At 47.4% G+C, this 18,246-nt stretch overlaps 2 protein-coding genes across 4 annotated transcripts in view; one reads left to right on the plus strand and one right to left on the minus strand.

Annotated features, from left to right (window-relative positions):
• Window positions 1-9,481, minus strand: part of TMIE (transmembrane inner ear) — a 29,096-nt gene extending 19,615 nt beyond the window's left edge. The window contains exon 1 of the mRNA XM_028751368.2: window positions 8,938-9,481. Within this exon, the coding sequence (XP_028607201.2) occupies window positions 8,938-9,039 (102 nt within the window). The 5' untranslated portion in view covers window positions 9,040-9,481. The remainder of the gene's footprint in view (window positions 1-8,937) is intronic.
• The window catches only part of ALS2CL (ALS2 C-terminal like), an 88,732-nt gene that overhangs the window by 8,913 nt on the left and 61,573 nt on the right, over window positions 1-18,246 (plus strand). The window contains exon 1 of one of the 3 annotated variants that reach the window (XM_077936676.1): window positions 3,446-3,547. The exons of 1 other annotated variant lie outside the window; for it this stretch is intronic. The gene's annotated coding sequence lies outside the window, so the exon portion shown is untranslated. Of the gene's footprint in view, window positions 1-3,445; window positions 3,548-10,691; window positions 10,924-18,246 lie in introns of those variants that run through there. One more of the 3 variants, XM_077936675.1, reaches the window with a different exon arrangement.

The following is an 18,246-nucleotide window of genomic DNA, read 5'->3' on the forward strand; positions in this document are numbered from 1 at the left end:
CCTCCTAAAAAGTAAGGGGAAATGTGTGTGCGTCTTACGGAGCGAATGCAGGCTGCGCAGCTATCCCAGAAGCCAGAACAGCAAGAGGGATCGCTGCTTTCGCTGCGCAGCGATCCCTCTTGTTGTTCTGGCTTCTGAGATTCAGAATATTTTTCTTCCTGTTTTCCTTCTCCAAAAACTAGGTGTGTCTTATGGTCTGGTGCATCTTATAGAGCGAAAAATACGGTAAATTGCTTTACATTATTTACATATCCATCAATATATCGAAATTTTAAAAAAATTAAGCTCTTATATATATATATAATAAATATTCATAACTGCATATTTAAACCACATGTCTGAAACCCCACAGAAAAAGTCCTGAAACCATTTTGTCCCTCCCAAATTGACCTCAAAAATTTTTCTGCAAGGTGGAAGGAAAATGGAAAAGCCTCCCCATTGTCTTTTCGTTCACAAATCCTGTCTTAAGGGTATGTCTGTGTTTGAATAGGGTGTGAGCCTGTGACGTGGTCCAGGAACTAAGTATTTATCAATACAAAACACTGGCCAGGCTCCCCAGGGTATCCAATCAAGTAACCATTAACAGGTAACCTGCCAGACAGGAGATAAACAACGCACTCAGATTTCTGTGATGTAGGTATGATGTTTCTGGGGGTGGTCTTGGACTATATAAGGGCGAGCACACCTTTGTTCTGGGTCCTCCTCCTCCTCCTGCATGTGAGGGGAGCACCCTGTTGCAACAGTTCAATAAAGATCAGGCTTACTAGCTGCTTTGCTTCTCAGTAGTCTCTGGTTGGCCTCTGTTATTTTCTCCGACCGACGGAGAACCTTCAAAGGACTCTATAAGGACTCTTGTGTCCCCCATAAGGGAATAAGGGCAGATTTTTGTTTATTACAATAGATAAGCGCTCCTTCCGGCCCGGCGTCTAGAATCAGAACCGTAGACTTGGATATCCCCAGCGGATATCTAGTCCAACCCCCTGCGATGCAGGAATCACAGCTCGAAAATTCGCGACAGATTGCTTTGCAGCGGGTTGGTTTGGATGACCCTCAGAGGTCCCTTGCAACTCTGCGATTTTATAAGACGGCCACCTGACCTTTGTTGGAAATCCTCCAACGAAGGAGAGTCCACCATCTTGCGAGGGAGTCCGTTCCCCTGTCGAACATCTCTTACCATCAGGAAATTCTTTAAATGTTTCGTCGGAATCTCCTGGGAATCTGAATCCATCTTTTCAGGTCCTATCCTCTGGAGCATCAGGAAACAAGCTCTGCCCACGTTCCAGCCTGCCAATATCCCTCAGAACTGAACACATCTTGCTTGCAGGATCCACCCCTTTGCCATGAGAGCGCAGGCTGCTCCCATCCCTGGTGCCTTCTGCCTGGTGCCTGCAACTCGATCTCTGGCTATTAAGAGCTGGCGTGTTTTCTCAGCAGACTGCTAAAAGCTTCCTGATGTCTGCAGAGAAGACTGCAATGGAAGGAAGGAGAGGAGAGTTGTCAGGCTGGGTTAACCTCCTGCCCCAGGGGCACAGCTCAGTGGCAGAACATCTGCTTTGCACACAGAATGTCCCCGGTTCAAGCCCTAGTAGCTCCAGGTAGAGCTGTTGCCAGCCTTCGATAGCCCTCTCTCCTTCAGGAATTTGTGGGATCCTTCTAAAGCCATCAAGGTTGGTAGCATCACTGCCTCCTGTTGGATGGAGTCGACAGTTCCTGCTTTGGCGATCACTCATAGCTGAGTAAGATTGTATTCCATGAACACGGTCTTAACAGTGAGTCCGTAAGTGACTGTGGAGGCCAGTTCTGGATCCACACGTCCTTCCACAGTGGGGACATTGGTTTCTGGGCTGGAGTTGATCCTGGTAAGGGTTTGCCAAGCATGCCTTCCTCTTAGCACGCTTCTCCCTTGCATCCTGAGTTTGAGTGTCTTCAAAACCCACGTCACCTTATATGAAGATGATGTACAGATGGTATATGACACCAGTGCAGTTAGGGAAAATGTACAAAACTAGTTCAAATATATGTTGGAAGTGTAAGGAAAAGAAGGGGGCATTTTATCATATGTGGTGGGATTGTAATGTAATTAAAAATTTTTGGGAAATGATATATAACGAATTGAAGAAAATGTTCCATCTAACATTTGTTTAAAAACCTTAAGCATTTTTGTTAGGGATTGTAGGGAAAGACCTGCCAAAAAAGCTGAAAAACATCTTCATGTATGTGACAACGGCCGGCTGCGAGAGTCCTAATGGCACAAGGATGGAAGACTGAAGAAATTCCAAGTCAAGAATCATGGCAAGAAAAACTGATGGACTATGCAGAACTGGCAAAATTGAAACATAAGCTACGGGACAAGGATAAAGGCTGTTCTCCAACTGGAGCGCTTGCAAGCCAGTGTTTCCCAGTTATCAGTGCTCATACTACATTTTTAAAGATTTGCCCTGAGAGCGTCTTTAAACCTCTTTTGTTGTCCACTGGTATTTCACTTTCCCATTCTTAAACTGGGAATAGAGTAGTTGCTTTGGAAGACGATCATCAGGCATCTGCGCAACATGACCAGTCCAAGGAAGTTGATGTTGAAGAATCATTGCTTTCACACTGGGGATCTTTGCTTCTACCAGTACACTGACATTAGTTCGCCTGTCTTCCCAAGTGATGTGTAAAATTTTCCAGAGACACCATAGATGGAATCTTTCGAGGAGCTGGAGATGGCATTTACAAGTGGTCCATGTTTCACAAGCATACAGTAAGGTTGGTAGTACAACAGCTTTGCAAACAAGCATTTTGGTTTCCCTGCAAATGTCCCGGTCCTCAAACACTCTGCGTTTCAATCGGGAGAAAGCTGCACTTGCAGATTTAACAAAGCACTGTGCAAATAAATCATTTCTTCCTCTGTCCTGAATCTTCCAACATTCATCTTCCTTGGGCGTCCAATAGTCCTTTCCCAGCCCTTTGAGTAGAAAAGCCGCTTTTCCTCCCAGTGTCCAAATATTAAAGGGACAGGAGCTCTCCAGTTAAAAGCAGCTGGCAACATTTGCGATTGCTAGTTATGCAACCTTAGGAATTTTACAGGAATCTTTAACACACATTCTTTTCTGCAGATCTTGGTGGTGGTGGGTGGGAATAAACAGTTCTCCTTTTCTTCTTCTTCATTTCTCAAACCCTAGTGAACCTCTAGCCCACGAGGAAGTCTTTACATTGCACTTTCTACTCAGCATTCAGCCCCAGATAGTTGAATGGGACTTACTCCCAGGTAGATGTTAGGCATCTCGCTTCATGCGAGAGAATTCCTCTCCCCATTCACTGGCCTCCATCTTTTGCAAAGTTCCAGGGTCAGTCAGTTTGGCTAGGAGGCGGGGCTTCTGCTGTTTAGACCCGCCTCCTCTCCAAATGGGAGCTTTATAAAAAGAGGAAATTGAAGCAAAGTCTGTCTTGAAGAAGAAAAAGAGGGAAAGGGAAGAAAGGGGAAAACAAGCTTTTCAAAAGGACACAGTGGCCTAGAAAAGAAGAGGCTACCAAGATTTGACCAGGGACCCAGGACAAAGCCCAGGTAGGATGTGTGACACTTGGATAGCAAGATGTGAAGATGTCTTGCATGCAAACTTGTGGTTAAAATGTGTTCTTTTGGAGGCAGCTTGTGTGTTACTTAAGCACTGCCTCTGGGACTCAGATCTGGGACTTGGGTTAAGACAATATTTGCTCTCTGAGACAAGAAGTGTGTGTTGCAACCCGTCTTTCTCTGTTTGCCTCTTAAGACCTGGTAGACAGAGGTGCTTTGCCTCTAATAATATAGTAATATAATACTAATTTATTATTTATACCCCGCCCATCTGGCTGGGTCCCCCCAGCCATTCTGGGCGGCTTCCAACAAAACACTAAAATACAATAAGCTATTAAACATTAAAAACTTCCCTAAACAGGGCTGCCTTTAGATGTCTTCTAAAAGTCTGGTAGTTGTTTTTCTCTTTGACATCTGATGGGAGGGCGTTCCACAGGACGGGTGCCACCACTGAGAAGGCCCTCTGCCTGGTTCCCTGTAATTTGGCTTTTCGCAGGGAGGGAACCACCAGAAGGCCCTTGGAGCTGGACCTCAGGGTCTGGGCAGAACGATGGGGGTGGAGACGCTCCTTCAGATATACTGGGCCAAGGTTGTTTAGGGCTTTAAAGGTCAGCACCAACACTTTGAATTGTGCTCGGAAACGTACTGGGAGCCAGTGTAGGTCTTTCAAGACCGGTGTTATGTGGTCTCGGTGGCCGCTCCCAGTCACCAGTCTAGCTGCCGCAATCTGGATTAATTGTAGTTTCTGGGTCACCTTCAAAGGTAGCCCTACATAGAGCACATTGCAGTAGTCCAAGCGGGAGATAACTAGAGCATGCACCACTTTGGCAAGACAGTCCGTGGGCAGGGAGGGTCTCATCCTGCGTACCAGATGGAGCTGGCAGACAGCTGCCCTGGACACAGAATTGACCTGCGCCTCCATGGACAGCTGTGAGTCCAGAATGATTCCCAGGTTGCGCACCTGGTCCTTCAGGGGCACAGTCACCCCATTCAGGACCAGGGAGTCTTAATAATCATGGCAAAAGGTCTGCGGTAAGCAAATTCAGAGGGCAACTTTTTAAAAAGTGCTGTATGGGTTGTAAGTATCCAATCCTTTAGTGTGGCAGCTTCTGCACTTTGGAACTCCCTCTTGATATCAGGCAAGTACCTTCACTATACTGTTTTCAGCACCTGCCAAAAACATTTTTGTTAAATATGCCAGATGTTTAGAAAGTTGATGTGAGTTTTCATCTATTTTTAGTCTATTGTTTTAATTTTTCAAACGTCTTAAATGATTACTTAGTGGTAACTATATTGTTTTATTCCTTTTAGTAAACTGTTTGGTTTTTTACCATCAAGAAGTGTATACATTTTATGAAATAATGGTGGTGATAATGATATTTTGAACAATACAGTGGTACCTCAGGTTACATAAGCTTCAGGTTACAGACTCCGCTAACCCAGAAATAGTGCTTCAGGTTAAGAACTTTGCTTCAGGATGAGAACAGAAACCGTCAGCGTGGCGGTAGCAGGAGGCCCCGTTAGCTAAAGTGGTGCTTCAGGTTAAGAACAGTTTCAGGTTAAGTATGGCCCTTCGGAATGAATTAAGTACTTAACCTGAGGTACCACTGTACTCCAATTTCCTCTTCTGTGTTTGCAACTGGTGCTTGCTTTAAATATTCAGCAATGGTGAGCAGGTGGGCGGAGCTAATTGCTGTTAATGATGGTCTGTATTTGGAGCAGGTTTTGCAGACTTGTTACTGAGATGGTGCATATTGGAAGTTTGGGATCTGCTTAGATTAATAACTGACCTGAATTTGATACCGATAACTGAGGGACTTTGCCTGCCCAACTTGGCAAGCTCATGGGCAGATTTGTAGTTTTTTACTCACCTGGAGTTAAGAGCAAGTTGGCCTAGGGTTGCCATATGTCCTCTTTTTCCAGGACATGCCCTCTTTTTCAGGGATAAGGTTTCTGTCCTGGCGGGTTTTTTGAATTTGCTAAAATGTCCTTGGTTGTTTTCCCTTTGGTACTAAGGGAGCACTCGGGAACTGGCGTTCTGGGAGTTTAAAAATTGGACAAGAGCTAATTCTGACATGCGTGTTTGGTTATTCCTTTACTTATTTTCAACAGCTGTCTCCTCCTTTCCCATAAAAGAAAGAATAAATCAAGTCAGCAAACAATAAAATGCAAACAATAATAATAAAAATTTATTTATATCCCGCTCTCCCCAGCTGAAGGTGGGCTCAGAGCAGCTAACAACAATAAAAGTAAGACAGCATTCTAAAATCAATTCATTTTAAAATCAACAAGTGGGCTAAAACAACAATAAAACATGAATCCTGTTAGGTTGTGGGTGAACATATCATATTGTTTATTCACAGGCCAGAACAGAACTGAACTGAAGGGTTCAGCCAGCCTGCTTATATAGAGCTCCAGTACAAGGCAACAGTAGGGACCCGGGTGGTGCTGTGGGTTAAACCACAGAGCCTAGGGCTTGCCGATCAGAAGGTCGGCGGTTCGAATCCCCGCAACGGGGTGAGCTCCCGTTACTCGGTCCCTGCTCCTGCCAACCTAGCAGTTCGAAAGCACGTCAAAGTGCAAGTAGATAAATAGGTACCGCTCTGGTGGGAAGGTTAACAGCGTTTCCATGCGCTGCTCTGGTTCGCCAGAAGCGGCTTAGTCCTGCTGGCCACATGACCCGGAAGCTGTACGCCGGCTCCCTTGGCCAATAAAGCGAGATGAGCGCCGCAACCCCAGAATTGGTCACGACTGGACCTAATGGTCAGGGGTCCCTTTACCTTTACAAGGCAACAGTAACAATCTTTCTGTAACTATCCAATCACTGAATGTCACTTTCAATTCCTTATTTGCATATGTGGACCTGAGTGAAAACTATCTACAGTATCCCCCTGCTGGCCCAGGGTGAGAACCTCAGTACATAACAAAGCCAGTATGCTGGAGGGAGAACCTGTTCATCAAAAGTAGAGCTGAGATCTCGCGATGCCAGCCTGGCGACTGACATCTCCATCTGGCTGGCCCCTCCAGCTTTCTTAAGCAGGTCAGCAGAAGAGCTCATTTTTTGCCTTTATCTCCCACCTTATTCACCCCTCCCCTCAGTTAATCCCTACAACGACCCTGTGAGGTAGGTGAAGAGACTGCGACTGACTCCAAGGTGAGCTTCAGGACCGAGTGGGGATTTGAACGCTGATCTTCCAGCTCCTAATCCGACACTCTAACCACTATATCACACTTCCGCCCTAGAGTTCTTCTGCTGTGGGGCAGCTCTAAAAATTAAGCGAGTAAACAAATACAGTGGTACCTTGGTTCTCAAATGCCTTGGTACGCAAACGCTTTGGTTCTCAAACACTGAAAATCCGGAATGAAATAACGCTTTTCAGAAGCCAAACGTCCGATGCGGCTGTCGGCTATTGTTTCCGGGGCACCTGTACCAATCAGAAACTGCGCCTTGGTTTTCAAACATTTCGGAAGTCAAACGGACTTCCGGAACGGATAAAGTTTGGCGCTTTTGTTTTTGCTTTTTATTTTGCGTTTTTGTTTTTGAGGCTTTTTCAATTAATTTGTTTTTGTGACTGTGTGGAACCCAGTTCCGCTACTGATTGATTGTGTGACTGCAGAAATGGATAAAAGCCCACCATCCAAACAATGACTATCATCAGTGCAGGTAAGGGGGGGGGGATAGTTTTAATTTCTGTCATCTACAATACTGTCTTATTTACAGTGCAATGATTCTTACTTTCATTTTATGGATCAATGGTCTCAATAGTAAAATCCATGTTAAATTGCTGTTTTAGGAGTTGTTTTTAAAAGTCTGGAACGGATTAATCCTTTTTGCATTACTTTCTATGGGAAAGCGTGCCTTGGTTTTGGAATGCTTTGGTTTTGGAACAGATTTCTGAAATGGATTAAGTTTGAGAACCAAGGTGCCATTGTAAAGGGAAAGCCAAATGTCCATTAGAGAAGAATCCAAAATATTTCCCTTGAAGCTTGAATTTGTTTAATTCTGGATTGTTGTATTTGATGTTTTAATGTGTAGTAAACTGCACTGAGATTTTTTCTTTAAAATACAAAACAGTATATAAAATTAACAACAACAACAACAACTCTCATTGAAGGGGAAAAGGCACCTAGACGTTCTGTTGTGCCAACCATAACCCAGCTTTAAGGTGTTATTTGGTGAGTAGCTTATATATCTCAGTTTCTAACACTGATTTGGGACTAGTAGCCATTAATAGCCCTCTTCTTAATGACCAGGTCATCTCCATCCCTGGAGAACAGCACACTAATTTGAAATAAAATATAATTTTTGAACATCACCCCCTCCTTTTTTCCTTCCATTCAAGACAGACAGACTTGCCCCAGGGCGAAGAGGGAGGATAGCACCTGCCCTCTCTATGGTGTCCAGGGCAAATCTTTAAATACACAACCGCTGAGGGTCAACCCTACCTGGAAGAAAATACCCACTGATTTGGCAGCTCACCCCTATACAGGGGGGCAGGCTGTAGTTACATGGCGATGATAGCAGTGGTCTTTGCACGTTTTCAAAATAAGTTCTCTCTTACACGGGCTGTGCATTCCCCAAACAAACGCCAGCGCCATAGTTCTGGGACTTGGGCAAGCTTTCTTACAAACCACATAACACCGGTCTTGAAAGACCTATACTGGCTCCCAGTGCGTTTCCGAGCACAATTCAAAGTGTTGGTGCTGACCTTGAAAGCCCTAAACGGCCTCGGTCCAGTATACCTGAAGGAGCGTCTCCACCTCCATCGTTCTGCCTGGACACTGAGGTCCAGCTCCGAGGGCCTTTTGGCGGTTCCCTCGCTGCGAGAAGCCAAGTTACAGGGAACCAGGCAGAGGGCCTTCTCGGTAGTGGCACCCGCCCTGTGGAACGCCCTCCCACCAGATGTCAAAGAGAAAAACAACTACCAGACTTTTAGAAGACATCTGAAGGCAGCCCTGTTCAGGGAAGCTTTTAACATTTCATAGGTTATTGTATTTTGGTGTTCTGTTGGAAGCCGCCCTGAGTAGCTGGGGAAACCCAGCCAGATGGGCAGGGTATAAATAAATTATTATTATTATTATTATTATTATTATTATTATTATTATTATTATTATTATTATTATACCTCGGCCATGAGAGCTAGAAACTTGATTTCTCTCCCCCAGTACAGATAAACCAGCTGTCTCTCCCGGGGTGCAAAATTCAGTGTCCGGATCATCATCATAGGAAGAAAACTAGCTTAGCCGAGCCCCTCTGGCTTGCTGCTACCACCTGAAACCCAAACAGGGTCTCTGAGTTGCCCTGGTGCCGAACGCAGTTAAAGGAGAATAATTCCATTCTGTGCAGGGTTTTTTTCCCCCTGAGGGGTCTTTCGCCTTACCTCTATCAGCTGACTCAGAGCGGTCCGGGAGTAGCATAACAGCAAGGAGGGCGACCCGCTGAAGGGACAAAGCGTCGGTCTCATGGGGTGGTCCAGCGCCATCTTTTCCCCTGTCTGTGTCTCTCTCCTCTTGTCTCTCTGCAAAGCGGAGCCTGCGAAGGACGGCTGATGGATGGTCCAACTAGCTGGCTGCTAGCTGTCTTGTCAATCGCCGGCTCGCCACCAGCCACCCCCCTAACATCTGCCAGCGATGGCTCTGCACCCTCCAGCAATCTGCGGCCACTTCCCTCGCAGCCACAAAGGCAGCCCTGGGGAGGCATTAATTAATTCATTAGGCTGGGTTCGTTTACACTCGGCAGCCTTGGTCCGGGGAACAGCCGGGGTGGATGGGTGCGATCTCCCAGGTCGGCAGTGGGATGATATTGCCGGCTGCTTTTGCCCGGCTCCTGGGAGACCCGGCTTATTAACTTATCCAAGGCCTGTTTTCTCTCCGGCGGAGGAACCGGGTCTGAATCGCCTGGTTTCCTCCCCCTGATTGCACAGATGGGTAAATGAGAAGGGCACCTGTATGGGCTGTGCAAGCTGCGGAACAGCCGCTCGCCTATGACGAGCAGCGATGACCTCCAGGCGACCAGGCGCAGAAGCTGATTTACGCTGGAAGAGGGTTGCTTATCTCTCCCATCACCAACACCATCCAATTTCCCTCTTTTGAAAAAGGGTAGGGAATAATAATAATAATAATAATAATAATAATAATAATAATAATTTATTATTTATACCCTGCCCATCTGGCTGGGTTTCCCCAGGGAAGAGAACTCTGGGGTGGTGGTGGGGTGATTTGCGTTGAGGAGCAGATCAAAAGGTAAAGGTAAAGGTAAAGGGACCCCTGACCATTAGGTCCAGTCGTGACCGACTCTGGGGTTGCGGCGCTCATCTTGCTTTACTGGCCGAGGGAGCCGGCGTACAGCTTCCGGGCCATGTGGCCAGCAATGACTAAGCCGCTTCTGGCGAACCAGAGCAGCACACGGAAATGCCGTTGACCTTCCCGCCGGAGCGGTACCTATTTATCTACTTGCACTTTGACGTGCTTTCAAACTGCTAGGTTGGCTGGACCATGGACCAAGCAATGGGAGCTCACCCCGCCATGGGGATTCGAACCGCCTATCTTCTGATTGGCAAGTCCTAGGCTCTGTGGTTTAACCCACAGCGCCATCCGTGTCCCTAGAGCAAAATGTACTCCTCCATAAACGCTATTGCACCGTCAGTAATATCCTCTGCCTTGTATTCTTGCAGGGCAAGCCACAAACTCAGTTTAGGTAACAATGTGGATGCCAAACAGATCCCTCGCAATTAAGTTCCACGTTTCAAAATGTCAAGTTTGAGTGTGCGGTTGTGTAACCATCCAAACTTCCTGCCTCCTGCCAGTCGGATTGTAAGCTCTTTGGGGGCGAGGACCCTTACTGTCCTTGTTGCAGAACAATGTCTTGTTTTTCCTGTCCCGGATGCTGAACCCAGTGTCTGCTTTCTGCTTTCCGGCTTAGAGCTGTCAGCTGTGATGTATGTATCCTTGCTTCTTAATTCTCTCAAACGCTTGCCAGCTTAGGTTCAACAACAGCCGCTGTGGCCTTCTGCCAAGGCGTACAGCGCTTGGCTGCCGTTCAAGCAGTTTCCATGAGCACCAGGAATGCGCTCGCAGTGCATCCTGGGAGACATAGATGTGCCTCTCTATTTTTTTTTTCTTCCTTTGGAGAGCAAATCCGAAGGGTTGGCCTGGGAGACTTCCGTCAACAGGGAAGCATGTGAGCCTGAGAATTCTCCTGGAGGGCTGGGACTTTGGGGAAGGGCCGGACAAGGGAGCAAAGGCCATCCGTGTTTCACAGAGGAAAACGATGCGCAGCTCAGCTGAGGTCCTTGCCCTGTGGTCGTGCCTTGCTGGTATCGCCTGACCCCACCTTTTAGCAGAATGAGTCTTTGTCTTCCCTGCGGGTGAGTTGTGGGCGACTGAACGTAATCCGAAACTCATTATTGAGAGGAAGTGTGTGGAACAGGTCTCGGTGTTTCGATTTCTGGCAATGAAGTTGAGAGATGACCTAACCTGGGGAGAAAAACAGTAAAGACCTGGTGAAGAGAGCACAGCAGAGGTTATATTTTCTGAGAATCCTCCGGAAAAACAATCTCTCAAAGGACCTGAGGACTGCTGAGTGTGTATTAATTTATGGTCTGTGTGTGTGGTTTGGGAGCTGCACGGTCAGGGAAAAAACAATGTTGTCCAGGGTTGTAAAGACTGCGGAGAGAATAATTGGGTGCACTCTTCCCACCTTGGATCAACTCTATGCTTCCAGGTGTCATAAGAAAGCTGCAGAGATAGTGCAGGATAGTGCGCACCCCGGAAATGATCTCTTTCAGCTTCTGTCTTCTGGAAGAAGGTAAAGGTAGAGGTAACCCTGACCATTAGGTCCAGTCGCAGACGACTCTGGTGTTGCAGTGCTCATCTCGCTTTATTGGCCGAGGGAGCCGGCGTACAGCTTCCGGGTCATGTGGCCAGCATGACTTAGCCGCTTCTGGCGAACCAGAGCAGCGCACGGAAACGCCGTTTACCTTCCCGCTGGAGTGGTACCTATTTATCTACTTGCACTTTGATGTGCTTTCGAACTGCTAGGCTGGCAGGAGCAGGGACCGAGCAACGGGAGCTCACCCCGTCATGGGGATTTGAACCTCCAACCTTCTGATCATCAAGCCCTAGGCTCAGTGGTTTAGACCACAGCGCCACCCGCGTCCATCTGGAAGAAGGTATAGGGTTCTAAAGACTAGGACTAACTAGCCGCCTGAGAAACAGTTTTTATCCAAATGCGATTTTGGTGCAGTGTAAGGTAGTCTCTGTGGGTGTATATTGTACAGTGGTACCTCGGGTTACTTACGCTTCAGGTTACAGACTCTGCTAACCCAGAAATAGTACCTCGGGTTAAGAACTTTGCTTCAGGATGAGAACAGAAATCGTGCTCTGGCGGCGCGGCAGCAGCGGGAGGCCCCATTAGTTAAAGTGTTGCTTCAGGTTAAGAACAGTTTCAGGTTAAGAACAGACCTCCAGAATGAATTAAGTACTTAACCCGAGGGACCACTGTATTTAATTATGGGGTATCAGAGTTTTTAGGGGGTTAACCAGGCTGGGATAGCTGGGCTAGCAGGCTTGTAGGTTTTTGAATGCCTGATGTAGATTTTTTCAATTTCGTTGTTCCGTATGGGACAATGACAACAAAGATTATCGTATCGTAATGTTCTCTATAAATTTCTCCCCTCCCATCGCTGTCCAAAAAGTGTCAGCAAAAGAGACAGAGAGGGGTCAGCTCTATGCTATGCACAATCTGCTGAGATGCAACTTTAGGAGGATGTGGCTGTGAGCTCTTGATTTACTCTTGTCAAAGGTACAGAAATTTCTCGACTTGATACTGTGTTAGCAAAGGCCTGGATGTTTTCCTGTGTGGTCAAATCCACACTGTACAAGTACATTTAGAACATATTTTAAAGCGCATGGCTCCTTCATCCCACCCAGGATCTTGGGAATTGTAGTTTTTTAAGGGTGCTGGGAGTGGTAGTTCTGCAGGGGGTAAAGCGATTCCCCTAAAAAAAAAAAATTCTGGGGATTGTAATGCGCCTTAAATGTTTAGTGCAGATATGGCCATGTTAGGGCAGAAAGTTGTGATAGGAAGAAAGTGAGAAATAACTGCTGGGTTTGATCATTTAATTTTTAAAAGCCTTTTTTATCCCCAGGAGATTACTGCATGAATGACAACAACAGAGAAAGGCAGAGAGTGGAGGCAAGGGATGCAATGCCTTGTTGTATTTAGTTACAGTAGGGCATGGAGACTGAGAGCTTGCCGGTGGAAGGCTTGAGGTTAAAGATGGATCTTTTGAGGAGGTGTTTGAGAGAAGTCGGAGGTGTGGCATTGCTGCTGACTTATTTATTTGCAATTGCACCCTGCTCTTTAGCTGAATAGACTCCCAGATAGGCTTGCATGCAGACAAGTAAAAAACGAGACAGTCCCTGCCCACAGGCTTGCAGTCTAAGAGATGCAGCAGCAAAGGAAAGCAGAACTGGGAGGGATGAGGAAAAAAGCAAGCTCAGATGCCGAGTCTTAAAACTTTAAGAATGGTAGGAGGATGGTCTAAGCAGGGCAAAAAGGGCAAAATCCTTTGGCAATAAGCTTGCCTGCCATGTTTGGTGATGAGAACACATTTCATGTGCATTTTCTAAGGTGGCATGGAATGCTTTGCATGGAAAAACCCAAGTTCCATGCCCAGGAGCTCCAGGTGGGGCTGGGAATGCCCCACATGCCTTGCAGGGGGTTAGACTAGATGACCCACTGGGTCCCTTCCAATTTCGGAGTTCTTTGAATCCCTCAAGTTTTGCACTTTATTGGTGAATCTAAGCTAGATACAGTGGTGCCTCGCAAGACGAAATTAATTCGTTCCGCGAGTTTTTTCGTCTAGCGAATTTTTCATCTTGCGAAGCATGGTTTCCCATAGGAATGCATTGAAAATCAATTAATGCGTTCCTATGGTCAAAAAAAGTCCAAACAAAGCCAAATTTGGTACAACAAGAGTTTATTAAGTGCTCTTTAAAGTCACACATACTGTAAAGAGCATTTCAAAATTCAAACCCAGAATTTTTGTTTAAAAAACAGCAGAATGGTCACAGAAAATCATAAAAAATGCAGGAAAAAAGCACACAAGCTTCCAGATTCTTGCAAACCCCTCCCCAAGTGTTCCCCCAGCCACCCACCACACAGAAATTCAAACCCAGAATTTTTTTCGTCTTGCGAAGCAAGCCCATAGGAAAATTCGTCTTGCGAAGCAGCTCAAAAACGGAAAACCCTTTCGTCTAGCGAGTTTTTCGTCTTGCGAGGCATTCGTCTTGCGGGGCACCACTGTAGTCTGACTCTAGCTGTGTACGCACCTTGCATTTAAAGCACCCCCCCCCAAATATATATATATCCTGGGAACTGTAGTTTGCTAAGGGTGCTGGGGACGGCAGCTCTGAAAGGGGTAAATGAGAGTTACCCCTGGGGAAAGGGCTTTAAGTGTGTCTGTAAGCCTGATTCCAATGCACTGATGTAGTTGTGCCATTTGGCCACTAGGTGTCCCCATTATGGTTTTCTCAAGGATGTGGTTCTCTGCAAAGAACAGATGATTTGTCCCCAAAGCAGGGAAGGAAAGTGGAACTTGTGAGGTTGTGGGCCCTCCTTGAATGGACACATTGATGTTCAGCTGGGTGCTCACCTGTCACTGAAGACTCCAGTTGCATCCTGCATTGAGCTGGATTGGATGACCTCTGATAATAATAATAATAATAATTAATAAAAAATGTACCCCGCCCATCTGACTGGGTTTCCCCAGCCACTCTGGGCGGCTTCCAACAAAGATTAAGAATACATTAAAATATCACACATTATAAACTTCTAAATGTCAGGTAGTAGTTGTTCTCTTTGACATCTGGTAGGAGGGCGTTCCACAGGGCGGGTGCCACTACCGAGAAGGCCCTCTTCCTGGTAACCTGTAGCTTTGCTTCTTGCAGTGAGGGAACAGCCAGAAGGACCTCAGCATCCGGGCAGAACGATGGGGGTGGAGGCGCTCCTTCAGGAATACAGGGCCAGGGCCATTTAGGGCTTTAAAGGTCAACACCAACACTTTGAATTGTGCTTGGAAACGGACTGGGAGCCAATGCAGGTCTTTCAGGACCAGTGTTATGTGGTCTCGGCAACCGCTCCCAGTCACCAGTCTAGCTGCCACATTCTGGATTAGTTGCAGTTTTTGGGTCACCTTCAAAGGTAGCCCCATGTAGAGCGCACTGCAGTAGTCCAAGTGGGAGATAACTAGAGCATGCACCACTCTGGCGAGACAGTCTGTGGGCAGGGGAGGGTCTCAGCCTATGTACCAGATGGAGCTGGCAGACAGCTGCCCTGGACACAGATTTGACCTGTGCCTCCATGGACAGCTGTGAGTCCAAAATGACTCCCAGGCTGCGCACCTGGTCCTTCAAAGTCACAGTTGCCCCATTCAGGACCAGGGAGTCCTCCACACTGCTGCTTCTGTTTTCCAAATTCTTGTTTCCTACGCTGGCCTTTAACAGGGATCTCGCCAGCCTCGGACACCCAAGTGTTGTTGGACTACAACTCCCATCATTCACGGTCAGTTTAACCAATGGACAGGGATGATGGGAGTTGTAGTCCGACAACCGCTATGCCGGTGGTACAGCAATTAAACCGCTAGCATTGTGTCTGGAGGTCCCGGGGCTCCCTCTCGGCCTCACTGATGGGGGGTCCAAAGGAAAGCAGAGGAAGACGTTTGGCCCCAGCTTGGCTGCAGGAGGGACTCCATTTTGGATTTGGGTAGGGTTTACTCCAGAGCCTTTTCTTCTCCTGAAGATGTCCGGCAAGGCAGTGGAGGTTTAGGATCAGAGTTTTCCTTCTTCTAGAGCAGCTCCTTTCCCAGGTGGACAAACCCCATCTGCCCCTCACTTCTCTCTATGGCATATGCAGAGACCACCTTGTTGACCGTTGGACCCACGATTTGTCTCGTCTGCTCAGTCTGCCTGATCCTGTCTTTGCACGCATGGGAAGCCCCTAATTCACTGAGGGCTTGAGACCCATTGGCTGTGCTCACCTGGTTTAACCAGGGCCGGATTTAGGTTTGATGAGGCCCTGAGCTACTGAAGGTAAAAAGGTAAAGGGACCCCTATCCATTAGGTCCAGTCGTGGACAACTCTGGGGTTGCGGCGCTCATCTCGCTTTACTGGCCGAGGGAGCCGGTGTACAGCTTCCGGGTCATGTGGCCAGCATGACTAAGCCGCTTCTGGCGAACCAGAGCAGCGCACGGAAACGCCGTTTACCTTCCCGCCGGAGCGGTACCTATTTATCTACTTGCACTTTGACGTGCTTTCGAACTGCTAGGTTGGCAGGAGCTGGGACCGAGCAACGGGAGCTCACCCCGTCATTGCGGGGATTCGAACCGCCGACGTTCTGATCAGCAAGTCCTAGGCTGTGTGGTTTAACCCACAGCGCCACCCGCGTCCCTTATCCAGGTACTACCCCTCCCCTAACCCACACACCCTGCGGTTGGTGTTCTCCATTTTCAGCCGTGAGAAGTTACCATTAGAACAGGCAGTTACACACCGAGCAGCTAAGGTTTCCATAACTCCTCAAGGTTATTCCCTGTCATGAGTTAAATAGCTGTTCCTGGTCACTGACCGAAAAATGGCCACCTCAGCAGTTCCTAACCCATGCCACTCATCAATTCTGTGCATCTAGGAGGAAGTTAGAAGACACTCATTGCTGCCTGGAAAATTTAAGACTGCTTTGAGCTGTGTCACATTCACCAAAGTGTCCCACACAGGGCAACTTTGGAGCTCTGGGGAGAATGCCAGAGATCTGTGGTTTGCTGATAGACGTGGTGATGTGCACCAGGATTTTGGATACCCAATTGAGCTACAAAAATGGGAGGAATTATGGAAAAGCAATTTAAAATTTACAGTGTGCTATCTAATTAATTTTCCCAGTACAGTGGTACCTCGGTGCTATTGTAGGTACTATTTCTGGGTTAGCGGAGTCTGTAACCTGAAGCGTCTGTAACCCGAGGTACCACAATACAATAAAACATCAAACATTAAAAACTTCCCTAAACAGGGCTGCCTTCAGATGTCTTCTAAAAGTCAGGTAGTTGTTTATTTCCTTGACACCTGATGGGAGGGTGTTCCACAGGGCGGGCGCCACCACCAAGAAGGCCCTGTAACTTCCCTGTAACTTGGCTTCTCGCAGGGAGGGAACCGCCAGAAGTCCCTCAGAGCTGGACCTCAGTGTCTGGGCAGAATGATGGGGGTGGAGACGCTCCTTCAGGTATACTGGGCCGAGGCCGTTTAGGGCTTTAAAGATCAGCACTAACACTTTGAATTGTGCTCGGAAACGTACTGGGAGCCAATGAAGATCTTTCAGGACCGGTGTTATGTGGAAACGTACTGGGAGTCAATGCAGATCTCTCAGGACTGGTGTTATGTGGTCTTGGTGGCCGCTCCCAGTCACCAGTCTAGCTGCCACATTTTGGATTAGTTGTAGTTTCCAGGTCACCTTCAAAGGTAGCCCCACATAGAGTGCATTGCAGTAGTCCAAGGAAGAGAAAACTGGAGCATGCACCACTCTGGCGAAACAATCTGCGGGCAAGTAGGGTCTCATCCTGTGTACCAGATGGAGCTGGTAGACAGCTGCCCTGGACACAGAACTGACCTGCACCTCCACGGACAGCTATGAGTCCAGAATGACTCCCAGGCTGCGCACCTGGTCCTTCAGGGGCACAGTTACCCCATTCAGGACTAAGGAGTCCTCCACATCCGCCCACCTCCTGTCCCCCAAAAACAGTCCTTCTGTCTTGTCAGGATTCAACCTCAATCTGTTAGCCGCCATGCTCTTATATGTCCTTGGAGAGCCGCTGGAGGTTTCCGAGCCCTAGAATAAATTGTGTGCTTCATTTATCCCTCCTCAGTCTTCCACCTAAGCTCCGGTTCTGGCTGGCTGGTCCAGGAATGTTCTGTCCCAGGTCACTCGGGTTGGTCCCTCAAGCAAAGGAGGATCGGCTTGGCATCTCCTTGCCTACGAAGAGCAAAGAGCGCCTGAGAATACAAAGAGGCTTTTGTTAGGACTCCTGTAGCGCTTCCCTGAAGCAGAGGGAGTCCGTGGCATGCTTTTGCTGAGCTGCATTCTTGCCAGAGAGCAAACGCCTGGTGGCTGCAGCACGTGAGGAGAGGGTTTTGCGTTCTTTGGCTAACTGGTTTGGCTTACAGTTTTACTTTAAAAAAATAATAATTAAGAAATTCAACATAACAAATCAACAATACAAATCATCATTTCCCCCCTCTCATTTTCCCCCTCCCACCTCCCCAACATACCCCCCCCCCGGATTTCCCTCAGCTCCTCTCTCTGATTTCTTTTCCCATATTGTTCTCTGCATATTGCAAAATTGTATGCATCCTTATTGGTTCTGGAGGAGACTTTTGAGAGTCCCATGGACTGCAAGAAGATCAAACGTATCCATTCTTAAGGAAAGCAGCCCTGAGTGCTCACTGGAAGGACAGATTCTGAAACTGAGGTTCCAATACTTTGGCCACTTCATGAGAAGAGAAGACTCCCTGGAAAAGACCCTGATGTTGGGAAAGATGGAGGGCACAAGGAGAAGGGGACGACAGAGGGCGAGATGGTGGGACAGTGTTCTCGAAGCTACCAGCATGAGTTTGACCAAACTGTGGGAGGCAGTGGAGGACAGGAG

This window comes from Podarcis muralis, chromosome 12 (genome assembly GCF_964188315.1).
Source record: "Podarcis muralis chromosome 12, rPodMur119.hap1.1, whole genome shotgun sequence".
Classification (NCBI taxonomy): domain Eukaryota; kingdom Metazoa; phylum Chordata; class Lepidosauria; order Squamata; family Lacertidae; genus Podarcis; species Podarcis muralis.